Source organism: Engystomops pustulosus, chromosome 11, assembly GCF_040894005.1.
Source record: "Engystomops pustulosus chromosome 11, aEngPut4.maternal, whole genome shotgun sequence".
Taxonomy (NCBI): Eukaryota; Metazoa; Chordata; class Amphibia; order Anura; family Leptodactylidae; genus Engystomops; species Engystomops pustulosus.
Window position 1 is genome coordinate 91,204,770 of NC_092421.1, and position 19,420 is coordinate 91,224,189.

The window sequence follows — 19,420 nt, forward strand, 5'->3', positions numbered from 1 at the left end:
TCTTACACTGCTCTCCCTTCTGCACCTGGTGACAGTCTCCTCTAAGCACTCTTACACTGCTCTCCCTTCTGTACCTGGGGACAGTCTCCTCTAAGCACTCTTACACTGCTCTCCCTTCTGCACCTGGTGACAGTCTCCTCTAAGCACTCTTACACTGCTCTCCCTTCTGCACCTGGTGACAGTCTCCTCTAAGCACTCTTACACTGCTCTCCCTTCTGTACCTGGGGACAGTCTCCTCTAAGCACTCTTACACTGCTCTCCCTTCTGTACCTGGGGACAGTCTCCTCTAAGCACTCTTACACTGCTCTCCCTTCTGTACCTGGGGACAGTCTCCTCTAAGCACTCTTACACTGCTCTCCCTTCTGTACCTGGGGACAGTCTCCTCTAAGCACTTTTACACTGCTCTCCCTTCTGCACCTGGTGACAGTCTCCTCTAAGCACTCTTACACTGCTCTCCCTTCTGTACCTGGGGACAGTCTCCTCTAAGCACTCTTACACTGCTCTCCCTTCTGCACCTGGGGACAGTCTCCTCTAAGCACTCTTACACTGCTCTCCCTTCTGTACCTGGGGACAGTCTCCTCTAAGCACTCTTACACTGCTCTCCCTTCTGTACCTGGGGACAGTCTCCTCTAAGCACTCTTACACTGCTCTCCCTTCTGTACCTGGGGACAGTCTCCTCTAAGCACTCTTACACTGCTCTCCCTTCTGTACCTGGGGACAGTCTCCTCTAAGCACTCTTACACTACTCTCCCTTCTGTACCTGGGGACAGTCTCCTCTAAGCACTCTTACACTGCTCTCCCTTCTGTACCTGGGGACAGTCTCCTCTAAGCACTCTTACACTGCTCTCCCTTCTGCACCTGGTGACAGTCTCCTCTAAGCACTCTTACACTGCTCTCCCTTCTGTACCTGGGGACAGTCTCCTCTAAGCACTCTTACACTGCTCTCCCTTCTGTACCTGGGGACAGTCTCCTCTAAGCACTCTTACACTGCTCTCCCTTCTGTACCTGGGGACAGTCTCCTCTAAGCACTCTTACACTGCTCTCCCTTCTGTACCTGGGGACAGTCTCCTCTAAGCACTCTTACACTGCTCTCCCTTCTGCACCTGGTGACAGTCTCCTCTAAGCACTCTTACACTGCTCTCCCTTCTGCACCTGGTGACAGTCTCCTCTAAGCACTCTTACACTGCTCTCCCTTCTGTACCTGGGGACAGTCTCCTCTAAGCACTCTTACACTGCTCTCCCTTCTGTACCTGGTGACAGTCTCCTCTAAGCACTCTTACACTGCTCTCCCTTCTGCACCTGGTGACAGTCTCCTCTAAGCACTCTTACACTGCTCTCCCTTCTGTACCTGGTGACAGTCTCCTCTAAGCACTCTTACACTGCTCTCCCTTCTGCACCTGGTGACAGTCTCCTCTAAGCACTCTTACACTGCTCTCCCTTCTGTACCTGGGGACAGTCTCCTCTAAGCACTCTTACACTGCTCTCCCTTCTGTACCTGGGGACAGTCTCCTCTAAGCACTCTTACACTGCTCTCCCTTCTGTACCTGGGGACAGTCTCCTCTAAGCACTCTTACACTGCTCTCCCTTCTGTACCTGGGGACAGTCTCCTCTAAGCACTCTTACACTGCTCTCCCTTCTGTACCTGGGGACAGTCTCCTCTAAGCACTCTTACACTGCTCTCCCTTCTGCACCTGGTGACAGTCTCCTCTAAGCACTCTTACACTGCTCTCCCTTCTGCACCTGGTGACAGTCTCCTCTAAGCACTCTTACACTGCTCTCCCTTCTGTACCTGGTGACAGTCTCCTCTAGGCACTCTTACACTGCTCTCCCTTCTGCACCTGGTGACAGTCTCCTCTAAGCACTCTTACACTGCTCTCCCTTCTGTACCTGGGGACAGTCTCCTCTAAGCACTCTTACACTGCTCTCCCTTCTGTACCTGGGGACAGTCTCCTCTAAGCACTCTTACACTGCTCTCCCTTCTGTACCTGGGGACAGTCTTCTCTCACCACACTCACACTTCTCCTTCTAAATTCTGTATCGAGGGACAGTCGCTTTTCAGCACTCTTCCACTGCGCTCACTTCTGCTCAGGCCTCATTTAAGCACTCTCACACTGCTCCCCATGTGCTCCTGCAGACGGTCTCCTCTCAACACTCTTACACGTCTTCTGAGATGCCTAAAATTACTGACCATTTCATGATGCATGGGAGTTATATTAGTAATATTGTGCAGAGCCACAAATTTGGATTTTTCTACTTCATGTATTTATGACATATTTATAGGATAGGTGAAAAAAATCTAATGGGGCAGATTTACTTACCCGGTCCCTGGGAGTTCCCGAAAGTGCACTGTCCATCCGGAATGCACTGTGCCGTGATTCGTGCTCCCGATATCCTGCATGTGTCGCTTCCCCGCTCAGGTCCCCAGAGTTCTCCTTCTTCTTCCTGGTCCATGTAAGTGCATTGTCCATCCGGAATGCACTGTGACGTAATTCCCTAAGATATAGCGGCCGATTTCCTGCATGTGTCGCTTCCCCGCTCAGGTCCCTGGAGTTCTCCTTCTTCTTCCTGGTCCATGTAAGTGCATTGTCCATCCGGAATGCACTGTGCCGTGATTCCCTAAGATATAGCGGCCGATTTCCTGCATGTGTCGCTTCCCCGCTCAGGTCCCTGGAGTTCTCCTTCTTCTTCCTGGTCCATGTAAGTGCATTGTCCATCCGGAATGCACTGTGACGTAATTCCCTAAGATATAGCGGCCGATATCCTGCATGTGTCGCTTTCCCGCTCAGGTCCCTGGAGTTCTCCTTCTTCTTCCTGGTCCATGTAAGTGCATTGTCCATCCGGAATGCACTGTGACGTAATTCCCTAAGATATAGCGGCCGATATCCTGCATGTGTCGCTTTCCCGCTCAGGTCCCTGGAGTTCACCTTCTTCTTCCTGGTGCATGTAAGTGCATTGTCCGTGTATAATGCGCTGTGCAGGGAGTCACTAAGATCCTGCCCCTGATATCCTGCATGTGTCGCTTCCCCGCTCAGGTCCCCGGAGTTCACCTTCTTCTTCCTGGTGCATGTAAGTGCATTGTCCGTGTATAATGCGCTGTGCGGGGAGTCACTAAGATCCTGTGCCCGATATCCTGCATGTGTCACTTCCCCGCTCAGGTCCCCGGAGTTCACCTTCTTCTTCCTGGTGCATGTAAGTGCATTGTCCGTGTATAATGTGCTGTGTGGGGAGTCACTAAGATCCTGCGCCCGATATCCTGCATGTGTCGCTTCCCCGCTCAGGTCCCCGGAGTTCACCTTCTTCTTCCTGGTGCATGTAAGTGCATTGTCCGTGTATAATGCGCTGTGCAGGGAGTCACTAAGATCCTGCCCCTGATATCCTGCATGTGTCGCTTCCCCGCTCAGGTCCCCGGAGTTCACCTTCTTCTTCCTGGTGCATGTAAGTGCATTGTCCGTGTATAATGCGCTGTGCGGGGAGTCACTAAGATCCTGTGCCCGATATCCTGCATGTGTCACTTCCCCGCTCAGGTCCCCGGAGTTCACCTTCTTCTTCCTGGTGCATGTAAGTGCATTGTCCGTGTATAATGTGCTGTGCAGGGAGTCACTAAGATCGTGCGCCCGATATCCTGCATGTGTCACTTCCCCGCTAAGGTCCCCGGAGTTCACCTTCTTCTTCCTGGTGCATGTAAGTGCATTGTCCGTGTATAGTGTGCTGTGCAGGGAGTCACTAAGATCCTGCGCCCGATATCCTGCATGTGTCACTTCCCCGCTCAGGTCCCTGGAGTTCACCTTCTTCTTCCTGGTGCATGTAAGTGCATTGTCCGTGTATAATGCGCTGTGCGGGGAGTCACTAAGATCCTGCGCCTGATATTCTGCATGTGTCGCTTCCCCACTCAGGTCCCCGGAGTTCACCTTCTTCTTCCTGGTGCATGTAAGTGCATTGTCCGTGTATAATGTGCTGTGCGGGGAGTCACTAAGATCCTGCACCTGATATCCTGCACATGTGTCACTTCCCCGCTCAGGTCCCCAGAGTTCACCTTCTTCTTCCTGGTGCATGTAAGTGCATTGTCCGTGTATAATGTGCTGTGCAGGGAGTCACTAAGATCCTGCGCCCGATATCCTGCATGTGTCGCTTCCCCGCTCAGGTCCCCGGAGTTCTCCTTCTTCTTCCTGGTGCATGTAAGAGCGTTGTCCGTGTATAATGCGCTGTGCAGGGAGTCACTAAGATCGTGCGTCCGATATCCTGCATGTGTCGCTTCCCCGCTCAGGTCCCAGGAGTTCACCTTCTTCTTCCTGGTGTATGTAAGTGCATTGTCCGTGTATAATGCGCTGTGCGGGGAGTCACTAAGATCATGCACCCGATATCCTGCATGTGTCGCCTCCCCGCTCAGGTCCCCGGAGTTCACCTTCTTCTTCCTGGTGCATGTAAGTGCATTGTCCGTGTATAATGCGCTGTGCGGGGAGTCACTAAGATCATGTGCCTGATATCCTGCATGTGTCACTTCCCTGCTCAGGTCCCCGGAGTTCACCTTCTTCTTCCTGGTGCATGTAAGTGCATTATCTGTGTATAATGCGCTGTGCGGGGAGTCACTAAGATCGTGTGCCCGATATCCTGCATGTGTCACTTCCCCGCTCAGGTCCCCGGGGTTCACCTTCTTCTTCCTGGTGCATGTAAGTGCATTGTCCGTGTATAATGCGCTGTGCGGGGAGCCACTAAGATCCTGCGCCCGATATCCTGCATGTGTCACTTCCCCGCTCAGGTCCCCGGAGTTCACCTTCTTCTTCCTGGTGCATGTAAGTGCATTGTCCGTGTATAATGCGCTGTGCGGGGAGTCAATAAGATCCTGCGCCCGATATCCTGCATGTCTCGCTTCCCCGCTCAGGTCCCCGGAGTTCACCTTCTTCTTCCTGGTGCATGTAAGTACATTGTCCGTGTATAATGCGCTGTGCGGGGAGTCACTAAGATCCTGTGCCCGATATCCTGCATGTGTCGCTTCCCCGCTCAGGTCCCTGGAGTTCACCTTCTTCTTCCTGGTGCATGTAAGTGCATTGTCCGTGTATAATGCGCTGTGCGGGGAGTCACTAAGATCGTGTCCCAGATATCCTGCATGTGTCGCTTCCCCGCTCAGGTCCCCGGAGTTCACCTTCTTCTTCCTGGTGCATGTAAGTGCATTGTCGGTGTATTATGCGCTGTGCATGGAGTCACTTAGATCCTGCCCCCGATATCCTGCATGTGTCACTTCCCCGCTCAGGTCCCCGGAGTTCACCTTCTTCTTCCTGGTGCATGTAAGTGCATTGTCCGTGTATTATGCGCTGTGCATGGAGTCACTAAGATCCTGCCCCCGATATCCTGCATGTGTCTCTTCCCCGCTCAGGTCCCCGGAGTTCACCTTCTTCTTCCCGGTGCATGTAAGTGCATTGTCCGTGTATAATGTGCTGTGCGGGGAGTCACTAAGATCCTGCCCCCGATATCCTGCATGTGTCACTTCCCCGCTCAGGTCCCTGGAGTTCACCTTCTTCTTCCTGGTGCATGTAAGTGCATTGTCCGTGTATAATGCGCTGTGTGGGGAGTCACTAAGATCGTGCGCCCGACATCCTGCATGTGTCGCTTCCCCGCTCAGGTCCCCGGAGTTCACCTTCTTCTTCCTGGTGCAATTTTTAAGTGAAATCCTGTGGTTTGTCTGAATCCGTCAGATCGTCTGACGACCCACCCCCCGATTTGTGTTGCATGAAAGCCGGCGCGATTGTGGCAAAATCCAATCGCGTGCACCAAAAACCCCTTTTAAATCCCTGTCCGGAAATCGGCGGGATGTCCCACGAAAGTGCGGTCTGCTGGGCCGTTAGTAAATGAGCCCCTATATGTGCAGATTTCACTTGTGACTCGAAGCCATTGTAAAATCAATTGAGTAACGCCCTTTCTTGAATGGATCAGTTGTTGGACTGGCCGCACACCCCATTCTAGTCACTAGTAATAATGGAGTAATTATGGAATAATGGAGACTCTCACAACAAGAAAGAGATGAGGTGTGACCCCTACCTATGAATTTTAAGCCTAAAGGCCTGAATAGCTCTCTCTCTCTCTCTTTCTCTCTCTCTCTTTCTCTCTCTCTCTTTCTCTTTCTCTCTTTCTCTCTCTCTCTTTCTCTCTCTCTCTCTCTCTTTCTCCTTTCCATATTCCAGTATTACTACTTTTAGGTTTAGAAAATTCTGTGGTTTACAGCACGGTGTTGCTACCCAGAGGATACCAAGGGTTGAAATCCCATATAAAACACATTATAAAAGATGCATATACTACTATTTATAGGCATCTCCGGACCAGTACAAGAGTGCTGAGAGGAGACTGCCCCCGGATCACATCCTGCCATATGATTTCATTGTCATTTTTAATGACATTTTATAAGTTTATGTTTATTAAGCAGTAACTTGTTGAGTGATGTAAATGGCTTCACCCTGACCCTAGGAATTCTCCTGCTGCAGTACAACCTAAAGGCACCAGAGGGCAGTGGGAGCCATAGATCTGTACAGCTGATATTTTATTAATTAGTGACGGATTAATCCTATGGATCATGTGGGATACGGATCCAGGGAAAGGAACCTAAGAACACTTTTTATAATTACAACGATTGTGTCCCTTTTACCCCTGGAGGTCACAGGTTCCACTTACTCATCACATGAGCGGCATTGGCCGGTGGGGTCGGGATAATAGTTTCCATAGCAGTGACAAATCGTGTTACGGTCGGATGTACCTGTTTAGAAACAAAGTAAATTTCGTTTTATCCGAGATGAATGGCAGCTTATTCACACAAAATAAATTTCTAATGTTGAAAACTTACAACTGGACTGTATACTCCCATTTGGACATTTACTGCACTCCAGGCAAGTAAATTTCCGGTCACTGTTAGACTTATAATATCCTTTAGGACATCCGCACACAGTATCATTTATTGTAGTGCAGGGCTGGACCTCAACTTGGCCAAATTCTGAAAGAAATACGATAATTCATTAATCTCACTTATCAAACTCTCTTCAAACTCCTGTGTGGTGTAGTATATAGAGGATGTGTCTCCTGTGTGGTGGAGTATATAGAGGATGTGTCTCCTGTGTGGTGTAGTATATAGAGAATGTGTCTCCTGTGTGGTGTAGTATATAGAGGATGTGTCTCCTGTGTGGTGGAGTATATAGAGGATGTGTCTCCTGTGTGGTGTAGTATATAGAGAATGTGTCTCCTGTGTGGTGTAGTATATAGAGGATGTGTCTCCTGTGTGGTGTAGTATATAGAGGATGTGTCTCCTGTGTGGTGGAGTATATAGAGAATGTGTCTCCTGTGTGGTGGAGTATATAGAGGATGTGTCTCCTGTGTGGTGGAGTATATAGAGAATGTGTCTCCTGTGTGGTGTAGTATATAGAGGATGTGTCTCCTTTGTGGTGTAGTATATAGAGGATGTGTCTCCTGTGTGGTGTAGTATATAGAGGATGTGTCTCCTGTGTGGTGGAGTATATAGAGAATGTGTCTCCTGTGTGGTGGAGTATATAGAGAATGTGTCTCCTGTGTGGTGGAGTATATGGAGGATGTGTCTCCTGTGTGGTGGAGTATATAGAGGATGTGTCTCCTGTGTGGTGTAGTATATAGAGGATGTGTCTCCTGTGTGGTGTAGTATATGGAGGATGTGTCTCCTGTGTGGTGTAGTATATAGAGGATGTGTCTCCTGTGTGGTGTAGTATATGGAGGATGCGTCGGCTCTCCTCCTGTGTGGTGTAGTATATAGAGGATGTGTCGGCTCTCCTCCTGTGTGGTGTAGTATATGGAGGATGTGTCGGCTCTCCTCCTATGTGGTGTAGTATATAGAGGATGTGTCGGCTCTCCTCCTGTGTGGTGTAGTATATAGAGGATGTGTTGTCTCTCCTCCTGTGTGCTGTAGTATATAGAGGATGTGTTGTCTCTCCTCCTGTGTGGTGGAGTATATAGAGGATGTGTCAGCTCTCCTCCTGTGTGGTGTAGTATATAGAGGATGTGTTGTCTCTCCTCCTGTGTGGTGTAGTGTATAGAGGATGTGTCGGCTCTCCTCCTGTGTGCTGTAGTATATAGAGGATGTGTCTCCTGTGTGGTGTAGTATATGGAGGATGTGTCTCCTGTGTGGTGTAGTATATAGAGGATGTGTCTCCTGTGTGGTGTAGTATATGGAGGATGCGTCGGCTCTCCTCCTGTGTGGTGTAGTGTATAGAGGATGTGTCGGCTCTCCTCCTGTGTGCTGTAGTATATAGAGGATGTGTCAGCTCTCCTCCTGTGTGGTGTAGTGTACAGAAGATGTCTGAGCTCTCCTCCTGTGTGGTGTAGTATATAGAGGATGTGTCTCCTGTGTGCTGTAGTATATAGAGGATGTGTCTCCTGTGTGCTGTAGTATATAGAGGATGTGTCTCCTGTGTGGTGTAGTATATGGAGGATGTGTCTCCTGTGTGCTGTAGTATATAGAGGATGTGTCGGCTCTCCTCCTGTGTGTTGTAGTATATAGAGGATGCGTCGGCTCTCCTCCTGTGTGGTGTAGTATATGGAGGATGCGTCTCCTGTGTGGTGTAGTATATAGAGGATGTGTCAGCTCTCCTCCTGTGTGCTGTAGTATATAGAGGATGTGTCAGCTCTCCTCCTGTGTGCTGTAGTATATAGAGGATGTGTTGTCTCTCCTCCTGTGTGGTGTAGTATATAGAGGATGTGTCTCCTCCTCCTGTGTGGTGTAGTATATAGAGGATGTATCAGATCTCCTGTGTGGTGTAGTATATAGAGGATGTGTCAGCTCTCCTCCTGTGTGGTGTAGTATATAGAGGATGTGTCAGCTCTCCTTTTGTGTGGTGTAGTATATAGAGGATGTGTCGGCTCTCCTCCTGTGTGGTGTAGTATATAGAGGATGTATCAGATCTCCTGTGTGGTGTAGTATATAGAGGATGTGTCGGCTCTCCTCCTGTGTGGTGTAGTATATAGAGGATGTGTCGGCTCTCCTCCTGTGTGGTGTAGTATGTAGAGGATGTGTCGGCTCTCCTCCTGTGTGGTGTAGTATATGGAGGATGTGTCGGCTCTCCTCCTGTGTGGTGTAGTATATAGAGGATGTGTCGGCTCTCCTCCTGTGTGGTGTAGTATATGGAGGATGTGTTGGCTCTCCTCCTGTGTGGTGTAGTATATAGAGGATGTGTCTCCTGTGTGCTGTAGTATATAGAGGATGTGTCTCCTGTGTGCTGTAGTATATAGAGGATGTGTCTCCTGTGTGCTGTAGTATATAGAGGATGTGTCGGCTCTCCTCCAGTGTGGTGTAGTATATAGAGGATGTGTCAGCTCTCCTCCTGTGTGGTGTAGTATATAGAGGATGTATCAGATCTCCTGTGTGGTGTAGTATATAGAGGATGTGTCAGCTCTCCTCCTTTGTGGTGTAGTATATGTAGGATGTGTCGGCTCTCCTCCTGTGTGGTGCAGTATATAGAGGATGTGTTGTCTCTCCTCCTGTGTGGTGTAGTATATAGAGGATGTGTCAGCTCTCCTCCTGTGTGCTGTAGTATATAGAGGATGTGTTGTCTCTCCTCCTGTGTGCTGTAGTATATAGAGGATGTGTTGTCTCTCCTCCTGTGTGGTGGAGTATATAGAGGATGTGTCAGCTCTCCTCCTGTGTGGTGTAGTATATAGAGGATGTGTTGTCTCTCCTCCTGTGTGGTGGAGTATATAGAGGATGTGTCAGCTCTCCTCCTGTGTGGTGTAGTATATGGAGGATGTGTCGGCTCTCCTCCTGTGTGGTGGAGTATATAGAGGATGTGTTGTCTCTCCTCCTGTGTGGTTTAGTATATAGAGGATGTGTCTCCTCCTCCTGTGTGGTGTAGTATATAGAGGATGTATCAGATCTCCTGTGTGGTGTAGTATATAGAGGATGTGTCAGCTCTCCTCCTGTGTGGTGTAGTATATAGAGGATGTGTTGTCTCTCCTCCTGTGTGGTGTAGTATATAGAGGATGTGTCGGCTCTCCTCCTGTGTGGTGTAGTATATAGAGGATGTGTCAGCTCTCCTTCTGTGTGGTGCAGTATATAGAGGATGTGTCGGCTCTCCTCCTGTGTGGTGTAGTATATAGAGGATGTGTCTCCTGTGTGGTGTAGTATAAAGAGGATGTGTCTCTTGTGTGCTGTAGTATATAGAGGATGTGTCGGCTCTCCTCCTGTGTGCTGTAATATATAGAGGATGTGTCTCCTGTGTGGTGTAATATATAGAGGATGTGTCAGCTCTCCTCCTGTGTGGTGTAGTATAGAGGATGTGTCAGCTCTCCTCCTGTGTGGTGTAGTATAGAGGATGTGTCAGCTCTCCTCCTGTGTGGTGTAGTATATGGAGGATGTGTCGGCTCTCCTCCTGTGTGGTGTAGTATATAGAGGATGTGTCGGCTCTCCTCCTGTGTGGTGTAGTATATAGAGGATGCGTCTGCTCTCCTCCTGTGTGGTGTAGTATATAGAGGATATGTCGGCTCTCCTCCTGTGTGGTGTAGTATATAGAGGATGTGTCAGCTCTCCTCCTGTGTGCTGTAGTATATAGAGGATGCGTCTGCTCTCCTCCTGTGTGGTGTAGTATATAGAGGATATGTCGGCTCTCCTCCTGTGTGGTGTAGTATATAGAGGATGTGTTGTCTCTCCTCCTGTGTGCTGTAGTATATAGAGGATGTGTTGTCTCTCCTCCTGTGTGGTGGAGTATATAGAGGATGTGTCAGCTCTCCTCCTGTGTGGTGTAGTATATAGAGGATGTGTTGTCTCTCCTCCTGTGTGGTGGAGTATATAGAGGATGTGTCAGCTCTCCTCCTGTGTGGTGTAGTATATGGAGGATGTGTCGGCTCTCCTGTGTGGTGGAGTATATAGAGGATGTGTTGTCTCTCCTCCTGTGTGGTTTAGTATATAGAGGATGTGTCTCCTCCTCCTGTGTGGTGTAGTATATAGAGGATGTATCAGATCTCCTGTGTGGTGTAGTATATAGAGGATGTGTCAGCTCTCCTCCTGTGTGGTGTAGTATATAGAGGATGTGTCGGCTCTCCTCCTGTGTGGTGTAGTATATAGAGGATGTGTCTCCTGTGGTGTAGTATATAGAGGATGTGTCGGCTCTCCTCCTGTGTGGTGTAGTATATAGAGGATGTGTCGGCTCTCCTCCTGTGTGGTGTAGTATATAGAGGATGTGTCAGCTCTCCTTCTGTGTGGTGCAGTATATAGAGGATGTGTCGGCTCTCCTCCTGTGTGGTGTAGTATATAGAGGATGTGTCTCCTGTGTGGTGTAGTATAAAGAGGATGTGTCTCTTGTGTGCTGTAGTATATAGAGGATGTGACGGCTCTCCTCCTGTGTGCTGTAATATATAGAGGATGTGTCTCCTGTGTGGTGTAATATATAGAGGATGTGTCAGCTCTCCTCCTGTGTGGTGTAGTATAGAGGATGTGTCAGCTCTCCTCCTGTGTGGTGTAGTATAGAGGATGTGTCAGCTCTCCTCCTGTGTGGTGTAGTATATGGAGGATGTGTCGGCTCTCCTCCTGTGTGGTGTAGTATATAGAGGATGTGTCGGCTCTCCTCCTGTGTGGTGTAGTATATAGAGGATGTGTCTCCTCCTCCTGTGTGGTGTAGTATATAGAGGATGTGTCTCCTCCTCCTGTGTGGTGTAGTATATAGAGGATGTGTCTCCTCCTCCTGTGTGGTGTAGTATATAGAGGATATGTCGGCTCTCCTCCTGTGTGGTGTAGTATATAGAGGATGTGTCTCCTGTGTGGTGTAGTATATAGAGGATGTGTCTCCTGTGTGGTGTAGTATATAGAGGATGTGTCTCCTCCTCCTGTCTGGTGTAGTATATAGATGATGTATCAGATCTCCTGTGTGGTGTAGTATATAGAGGATGTGTCTCCTCCTCCTGTGTGGTGTAGTATATAGAGGATGTGTCGGCTCTCCTCCTGTGTGGTGTAGTATATAGAGGATGTGGCAGCTCTCCTCCTGTGTGGTGTAGTATATAGAGGATGTGTCTCCTCCTCCTGTGTGGTGTAGTATATAGAGGATGTGTCTCCTGTGTGGTGTAGTATATAGAGGATGTGTCTCCTCCTCCTGTCTGGTGTAGTATATAGAGGATGTATCAGATCTCCTGTGTGGTGTAGTATATAGAGGATGTGGCAGCTCTCCTCCTGTGTGGTGTAGTATATAGAGGATGTGTCTCCTCCTCCTGTGTGGTGTAGTATATAGAGGATGTGTCTCCTGTATGGTGTAATATATAGAGGATGTGTCTCCTCCTCCTGTCTGGTGTAGTATATAGAGGATGTATCAGATCTCCTGTGTGGTGTAGTATATAGAGGATGTGGCAGCTCTCCTCCTGTGTGGTGTAGTATATAGAGGATGTGTCTCCTCCTCCTGTGTGGTGTAGTATATAGAGGATGTGTCGGCTCTCCTCCTGTGTGGTGTAGTATATAGAGCAGCGATTTTCAACCAGTGTGCCGTGGCACACTAGTGTGCCACGACACATGGTCAGGTGTGCCGCGGGGAAAGTTCCCCAAACTATGGTGCCCCCTGTGTTTTGTTTCCTGGCAATGCACAGCGATGTGCAGTCACGGCTTTTTACAATGTAGGAGACGTGTACAATAACACATGCACAAGCTTTGAACCGCGCGCGACAAAATGACATCACCGAGGCCGGCGCATCATCCTGAGAGCGGAGAAACTCTCGCATTTGCCCGCCACCAAGGTAATGCCCACCAATAATGCTGACTATATGAGCTTTCGCCTGAGTATATGAACTGTTGGCAGAATACTCAGCATATGAGCTGGTACTTGTAGTACTCCAGCAGTATACTGCATATAACAATGAGAAATACTATAGTCATGAGGCTGGGGTACTACAAGTACCAGCTCATATGCTGTATATATGAGCTGGCACTTGTACTCTGGCCTCATGGCCATAGTACTTCTCATTGTACCCCTTTATATTGCAGTATATGAGCCACATAATAATCAGCACCATATACTAAAAACAGGGAGAAACTGAGAACTGCTGAGGAAGAGCTTCGTGTGTGTCTTTCCACCATTCCTGCCAGGATATCCCTTTTGTGTTTATCGAAACAGGCCCAGGTTTCACACTGAGTGAGTAAAATAAATTTAGAATCTATATTATTAACCATATGTATATAATATGACTGTTTTTGTGCTATTTTGGTTGGTGGTGTGCCCGAGGATTTTCTAAGTATAAAAAGTGTGCCGCGGCTCAAAAAAGGTTGAAAATCACTGATATAGAGGATGTGTTGTCTCTCCTCCTGTGTGGTGTAGTATATAGAGGATGTGTCTCCTGTGTGCTGTAGTATATAGAGGATGTGTCGGCTGTCCTCCTGTGTGGTGTAGTATATAGAGGATGTGTCGGCTCTCCTCCTGTGTGGTGTAGTATATAGAGGATGTGTCTCCTCCTCCTGTGTGGTGTAGTATATAGAGGATGTGTCAGCTCTCCTCCTGTGTGGTGTAGTATATAGAGGATGTGTTGTCTCTCCTCCTGTGTGGTGTAGTATATAGAGGATGTGTTGTCTCTCCTCCTGTGTGGTGTAGTATATAGAGGATGTGTCAGCTCTCCTCCTGTGTGGTGTAGTATATAGAGGATGTGTCGGCTCTCCTCCTGTGTGGCGTAGTATATAGAGGATGTGTCAGCTCTCCTCCTGTGTGGTGTAGTATATAGAGGATGTGTCAGCTCTCCTCCTGTGTGGTGTAGTATATAGAGGATGTGTCAGCTCTCCTCCTGTGTGGTGTAGTATACAGAAGATGTCTGAGCTCTCCTCCTGTGTGGTGTAGTATATAGAGGATGTGTCTCCTCTCCTCCTGTGTGGTGTAGTATATAGAGGATGTGTCGGCTCTCCTCCCGTGTGGTGTAGTATATAGAGGATGTGTCTCCTGTGTGCTGTAGTATATAGAGGATGTGTCTGCTCTCCTCCTGTGTGGTGTAGTATATAGAGGATGTGTCAGCTCTCCTCCTGTGTGGTGTAGTATATAGAGGATGTGTCGGCTCTCCTCCCGTGTGGTGTAGTATATAGAGGATGTGTCTCCTCCTCCTGTGTGGTGTAGTATATAGAGGATGTGTCAGCTCTCCTCCTGTGTGGTGTAGTATATAGAGGATGTGTCTCCTGTGTGGTGTAGTATATAGAGGATGTGTTGGCTCTCCTCCTGTGTGGTGTAGTATATAGAGGATGTGTCAGCTCTCCTCCTGGTGTAGTATATAGAGGATGTGTTGTCTCTCCTCCTGTGTGGTGTAGTATATAGAGGATGTGTCAGCTCTCCTCCTGTGTGGTGTAGTATATAGAGGATGTGTCTCCTGTGTGCTGTAGTATATAGAGAATGTGTCTCCTGTGTGGTGTAGTATATAGAGGATGTGTCTCCTGTGTGGTGTAGTATATAGAGGATGTGTCTCCTGTGTGCTGTAGTATATAGAGGATGTGTCTCCTGTGTGGTGTAGTATATAGAGGATGTGTCTCCTGTGTGCTGTAGTATATAGAGGATGTGTCTCCTGTGTGGTGTAGTATATAGAGGATGTGTCGGCTCTCCTCCTGTGTGGTGTAGTATATAGAGGATGTGTCGGCTCTCCTCCTGTGTGGTGTAGTATATGGAGGATGTGTTGGCTCTCCTCCTGTGTGGTGTAGTATATAGAGGATGTGTCTCCTGTGTGCTGTAGTATATAGAGGATGTGTCTCCTGTGTGGTGTAGTATATAGAGGATGTGTCTCCTGTGTGGTGTAGTATATAGAGGATGTGTCGGCTCTCCTCCTGTGTGGTGTAGTATATAGAGGATATGTCGGCTCTCCTCCTGTGTGGTGTAGTATATAGAGGATGTGTCTCCTGTGTGGTGTAGTATATAGAGGATGTGTCTCCTGTGTGATGTAGTATATGGAGGATGTGTCGGCTCTCCTCCTGTGTGGTGTAGTATATAGAGGATGTGTCGGCTCTCCTCCTGTGTGGTGTAGTATATAGAGGATGTGTTGTCTCTCCTCCTGTGTGGTGTAGTATATAGAGGATGTGTCTCCTCCTCCTGTGTGGTGTAGTATATAGAGGATGTGTCGGCTCTCCTCCTGTGTGGTGTAGTATATGGAGGATGTGTCGGCTCTCCTCCTGTGTGGTGTAGTATATAGAGGATGTGTCTCCTGTGTGCTGTAGTATATAGAGGATGTGTCTCCTGTGTGCTGTAGTATATAGAGGATGTGTCGGCTCTCCTCCTATGTGGTGTAGTATATAGAGGATGTGTCGGCTCTCCTCCTGTGTGGTGTAGTATATGGAGGATGTGTCGGCTCTCCTCCTGTGTGGTGTAGTATATAGAGGATGTGTCTCCTGTGTGCTGTAGTATATAGAGGATGTGTCAGGTCTTTACTTACGGGTTAGACATTCTGTACAGTCCTCACAGCTGTGATCGCCGTGTGGATATTTTGTGTACTGTCCGTCTTCACACGTTGCACATTCAGTTTTCAGTCCTTCTCGTGGACAGTCCTGGGCCACCTTATAACCTGAAGAGATACAGCAGATGTCAGTCAGATGATACTACTGTATTTTACAGCAATGAGCTCCGGTCAGCTGGAACTTTCTGATATCTGGTCCTTGACTGAACTCATCTTCTATTTCTGGTTTCTGGGGGTGGACTGACATTAGGAGCTTACAGAAGATTCCTCATGATGTTCAGTGGATTCAATGTATTTTCAGCTCAGAATTAAATATTTATGTGTGGATTGAAGTACAAGGACAGGAGGGACTCAGTGATTCAGTCTAATTATGCATCCCCCATGAGACTTCTGGGACAGATTACAGGATCGCCAGTGATGGCGCTCAGGTGTGTCCTTAGGTGTCGTAAGACGATATTAGGAAATCTTGGCAGGGGTTTTTAAGTTTCTCTTTAAGTCATTGAACTCTTTATCTTTGAAGGATTTTTGTTTGTTTTCCGTTTTGTCGGCCTGGCACTTCTTCAGGCGCCTCGGGGACGGTCCGTACGGATTCCGCCTCTTAATTCCCACTAATCTTGGCAACCCACATGTATCCGGAGTCATACAACATTCCTTTAGCTACTGCAGATGCCAAGTCAATCTAATGGAGCTCCTACCGATTCCCCTTTAATAAAGCTGGGGACCCCCATTGGTTACTGGCGCCCATCATGTATGTTTCACTTTCTCCTCAAAATCAGTAAATTATTCAATAGAATTTTTAGGTGGTTTCTGGGACACTGTGGGGCTCTGTTATGGGACACTGTGGGGCTCTGTTAGGGGACACTGTGGGGCTCTGTTAGGGGACACTGCGGGGCTCTGTTAGGGGACACTGTGGGGCTCTGTTAGGGGACACTGTGGGGCTCTGTTAGGGGACACTGTGGGGCTCTGTTAGGGGACACTGTGGGGCTCTGTTAGGGGACACTGTGGGGCTCTGTTAGGGGACACTGTGGGGCTCTGTTAGGGGACACTGTGGGGCTCTGTTAGGGGACACTGTGGGGCTCTGTTAGGGGACACTGTGGGGCTCTGTTAGGGGACACTGTGGGGCTCTGTTAGGGGACACTGTGGGGCTCTGTTAGGGGACACTGTGGGGCTCTGTTAGGGGACACTGTGGGGCTCTGTTAGGGGACACTGTGGGGCTCTGTTAGGGGACACTGCGGGGCTCTGTTAGGGGACACTGCGGGGCTCTGTTAGGGGACACTGCGGGGCTCTGTTAGGGGACACTGCGGGGCTCTGTTAGGGGACACTGCGGGGCTCTGTTAGGGGACACTGCGGGGCTCTGTTATGGGACACTGTGGGGCTCTGTTAGGGGACACTGTGGGGCTCTGTTATGGGACACTGTGGGGCTCCTGTTAGGGGACACTGTGGGGCTCTGTTAGGGGACACTGTGGGGCTCTGTTAGGGGACACTGTGGGGCTCTGTTAGGGGACACTGCGGGGCTCTGTTAGGGGACACTGCGGGGCTCTGTTAGGGGACACTGCGGGGCTCTGTTATGGGACACTGTGGGGCTCTGTTATGGGACACTGTGGGGCTCTGTTATGGGACACTGCGGGGCTCTGTTATGGGGCACTGCGGGGCTCTGTTATGGGGCACTGTGGGGCTCTGTTAGGGGACACTGTGGGGCTCTGTTAGGGGACACTGTGGGGCTCTGTTAGGGGACACTGTGGGGCTCTGTTAGGGGACACTGTGGGGCTCTGTTAGGGGACACTGTGGGGCTCTGTTAGGGGACACTGTGGGGCTCTGTTAGGGGACACTGTGGGGCTCTGTTAGGGACACTGTGGGGCTCTGTTAGGGGACACTGTGGGGCTCTGTTAGGGGACACTGCGGGGCTCTGTTAGGGGACACTGCGGGGCTCTGTTAGGGGACACTGTGGGGCTCTGTTAGGGGACACTGTGGGGCTCTGTTAGGGGACACTGTGGGGCTCTGTTAGGGGACACTGTGGGGCTCTGTTAGGGGACACTGTGGGGCTCTGTTAGGGGACACTGTGGGGCTCTGTTAGGGGACACTGTGGGGCTCTGTTAGGGGACACTGTGGGGCTCTGTTAGGGGACACTGTGGGGCTCTGTTAGGGGACACTGTGGGGCTCTGTTAGGGGACACTGTGGGGCTCTGTTATGGGACACTGTGGGGCTCTGTTAGGGGACACTGTGGGGCTCTGTTAGGGGACACTGTGGGGCTCTGTTAGGGGACACTGTGGGGCTCTGTTAGGGGACACTGTGGGGCTCTGTTAGGGGACACTGTGGGGCTCTGTTAGGGGACACTGTGGGGCTCTGTTAGGGGACACTGCGGGGCTCTGTAAGGGGGCACTGCGGGGCTCTGTTAGGGGACACTGCGGGGCTCTGTTAGGGGACACTGCGGGGCTCTGTTAGGGGACACTGCTCCATGGACACAACCAAGACACATAGGGGTCATTTACTAAGGGCCCGATTCGCGTTTTCCCGACGTGTTACCCGAATATTTCCGATTTGCGCCGATTGTACCTGAATTGCCCCGGGATTGTGGCGCACGCGATCGGATTGTGGCGCATCGGCGCCGGCATGCGCGCAACGGAAATCGGGGGGCGTGGCCGAACGAAAACCCGACGTATTCGGAAAAACCGCCGCATTTAAAAACCGCAAAAGTGTCGCTTGGGGAGCGCTCACCTTCACCTGGTCCGAGGTGGTGCATTCCGGCGCGATGAGATGACTTTCAGCGCAGCAGCGCCACCTGGTGGACGGCGGAGGAACTGCCTTCATAGATCCTGGCCGGACCCGAATCCAGAGCAGAGAACGCGCCGCTGGATCGCGAATGGGCCGGGTAAGTAAATTTGCCCCATAGGGTTTGTGGCCCGTTTTCGGACAGGTGAATGTTGGTCACCCCTCCTATCTCCATCGGCAGCTGTTACCCCATTTGTGTTCATGCGCGAGGCCTTAAGCTGCTATGCTGTGCTGTGCCCCTTATAGTTCTCCCAGGATACTTCTGTATGTATATACAGGATGTACGTGTATCAGGATGAGACTGTCACCTGTATATGAGCTCAGGGCGTTGCCAGGATTGTGGGCTCAGACATTGGGGGTCATTTACTAACGGCCCGATTCGCGTTTTCCCGACGTGTTACCCGAATATTTCCGATTTGCGCCGCTTGTACATGAATTGCCCCGGGTTTTTGGCGCACGCGATCGGATTGTGGCGCATCGGGGCCGGCATGCGCGCGACAGAAATGGGGGGGGCGTGGCCGAATGAAAACCCGACGTATTCGGAAAAACCGCCGCATTTAAAAACCGAAATGTGTCGCTTGGGAAGCGCTCACCTTCACCTGCTATGGGATGGTGCATTCCGGGGCGTTAAGATTATTTTCGGCGCAGCAGCGCCACCTGGTGGACGCCGGAGGAACTACCATCTTAAATCCCAGCCGGACCCGAATCCTGTGCAGAGAACGCGCCGCTGGATCGCAAATGGGCCGGGTAAGTAAATCTGCCCCATTGATTATTATAAATAGTGAATGTTGTGGTCACGCAGCTTTTATAGAGACACTGCTAGTCCGTGATCTGGGACCGTGTGGTCCATCATCAGACATGGTAATGGGGCGCTGCGCATCCATGAGGCCAGAACTTTTATAGTCTTTTTCTTGCATTTTACACTTAAAACATTGATCTTTACAATAACCCCCGATTCTCCTCACCCCCCGGCCAGGACTGTCATTACCCATGAGCTTCAGTCACCCTCACACTGCAGAGCGGGCACCTATGAGCTGCCACAGACCCCAGCCGCACGGTGAGCAGCTCCGCCTGACTACAACAGCTTTGTGTGGGGTGTGACCATGGGAGTTGGCGAGTCACGGGTGGAACATCTGACAAAGAGCTAACCTTGTGGAGAACTGTGCTAGTCCTAAAAGTGAGCCTGACCTCCTTGGGCTTCCTCAGGTTCCCCACTCTGGTTCGACAATAACTCATGTGGCTGATTGGATGTGGGATGTAC

The 19,420-nt window shown here is 50.0% G+C and overlaps 1 protein-coding gene across 1 annotated transcript in view; it reads right to left on the bottom strand.

Moving 5' to 3' along the window:
• TNFRSF1A (TNF receptor superfamily member 1A) overlaps nucleotides 1–19,420 on the bottom strand; it is a 46,337-nt gene that overhangs the window by 21,090 nt on the left and 5,827 nt on the right. The window contains exons 3-5 of the mRNA XM_072131401.1: nucleotides 15,370–15,498; nucleotides 6,830–6,976; nucleotides 6,661–6,742 (exon numbers count right to left, since the gene is read on the bottom strand). Of these exons, the coding sequence (XP_071987502.1) occupies nucleotides 6,661–6,742; nucleotides 6,830–6,976; nucleotides 15,370–15,498 (358 nt within the window). The remainder of the gene's footprint in view (nucleotides 1–6,660; nucleotides 6,743–6,829; nucleotides 6,977–15,369; nucleotides 15,499–19,420) is intronic.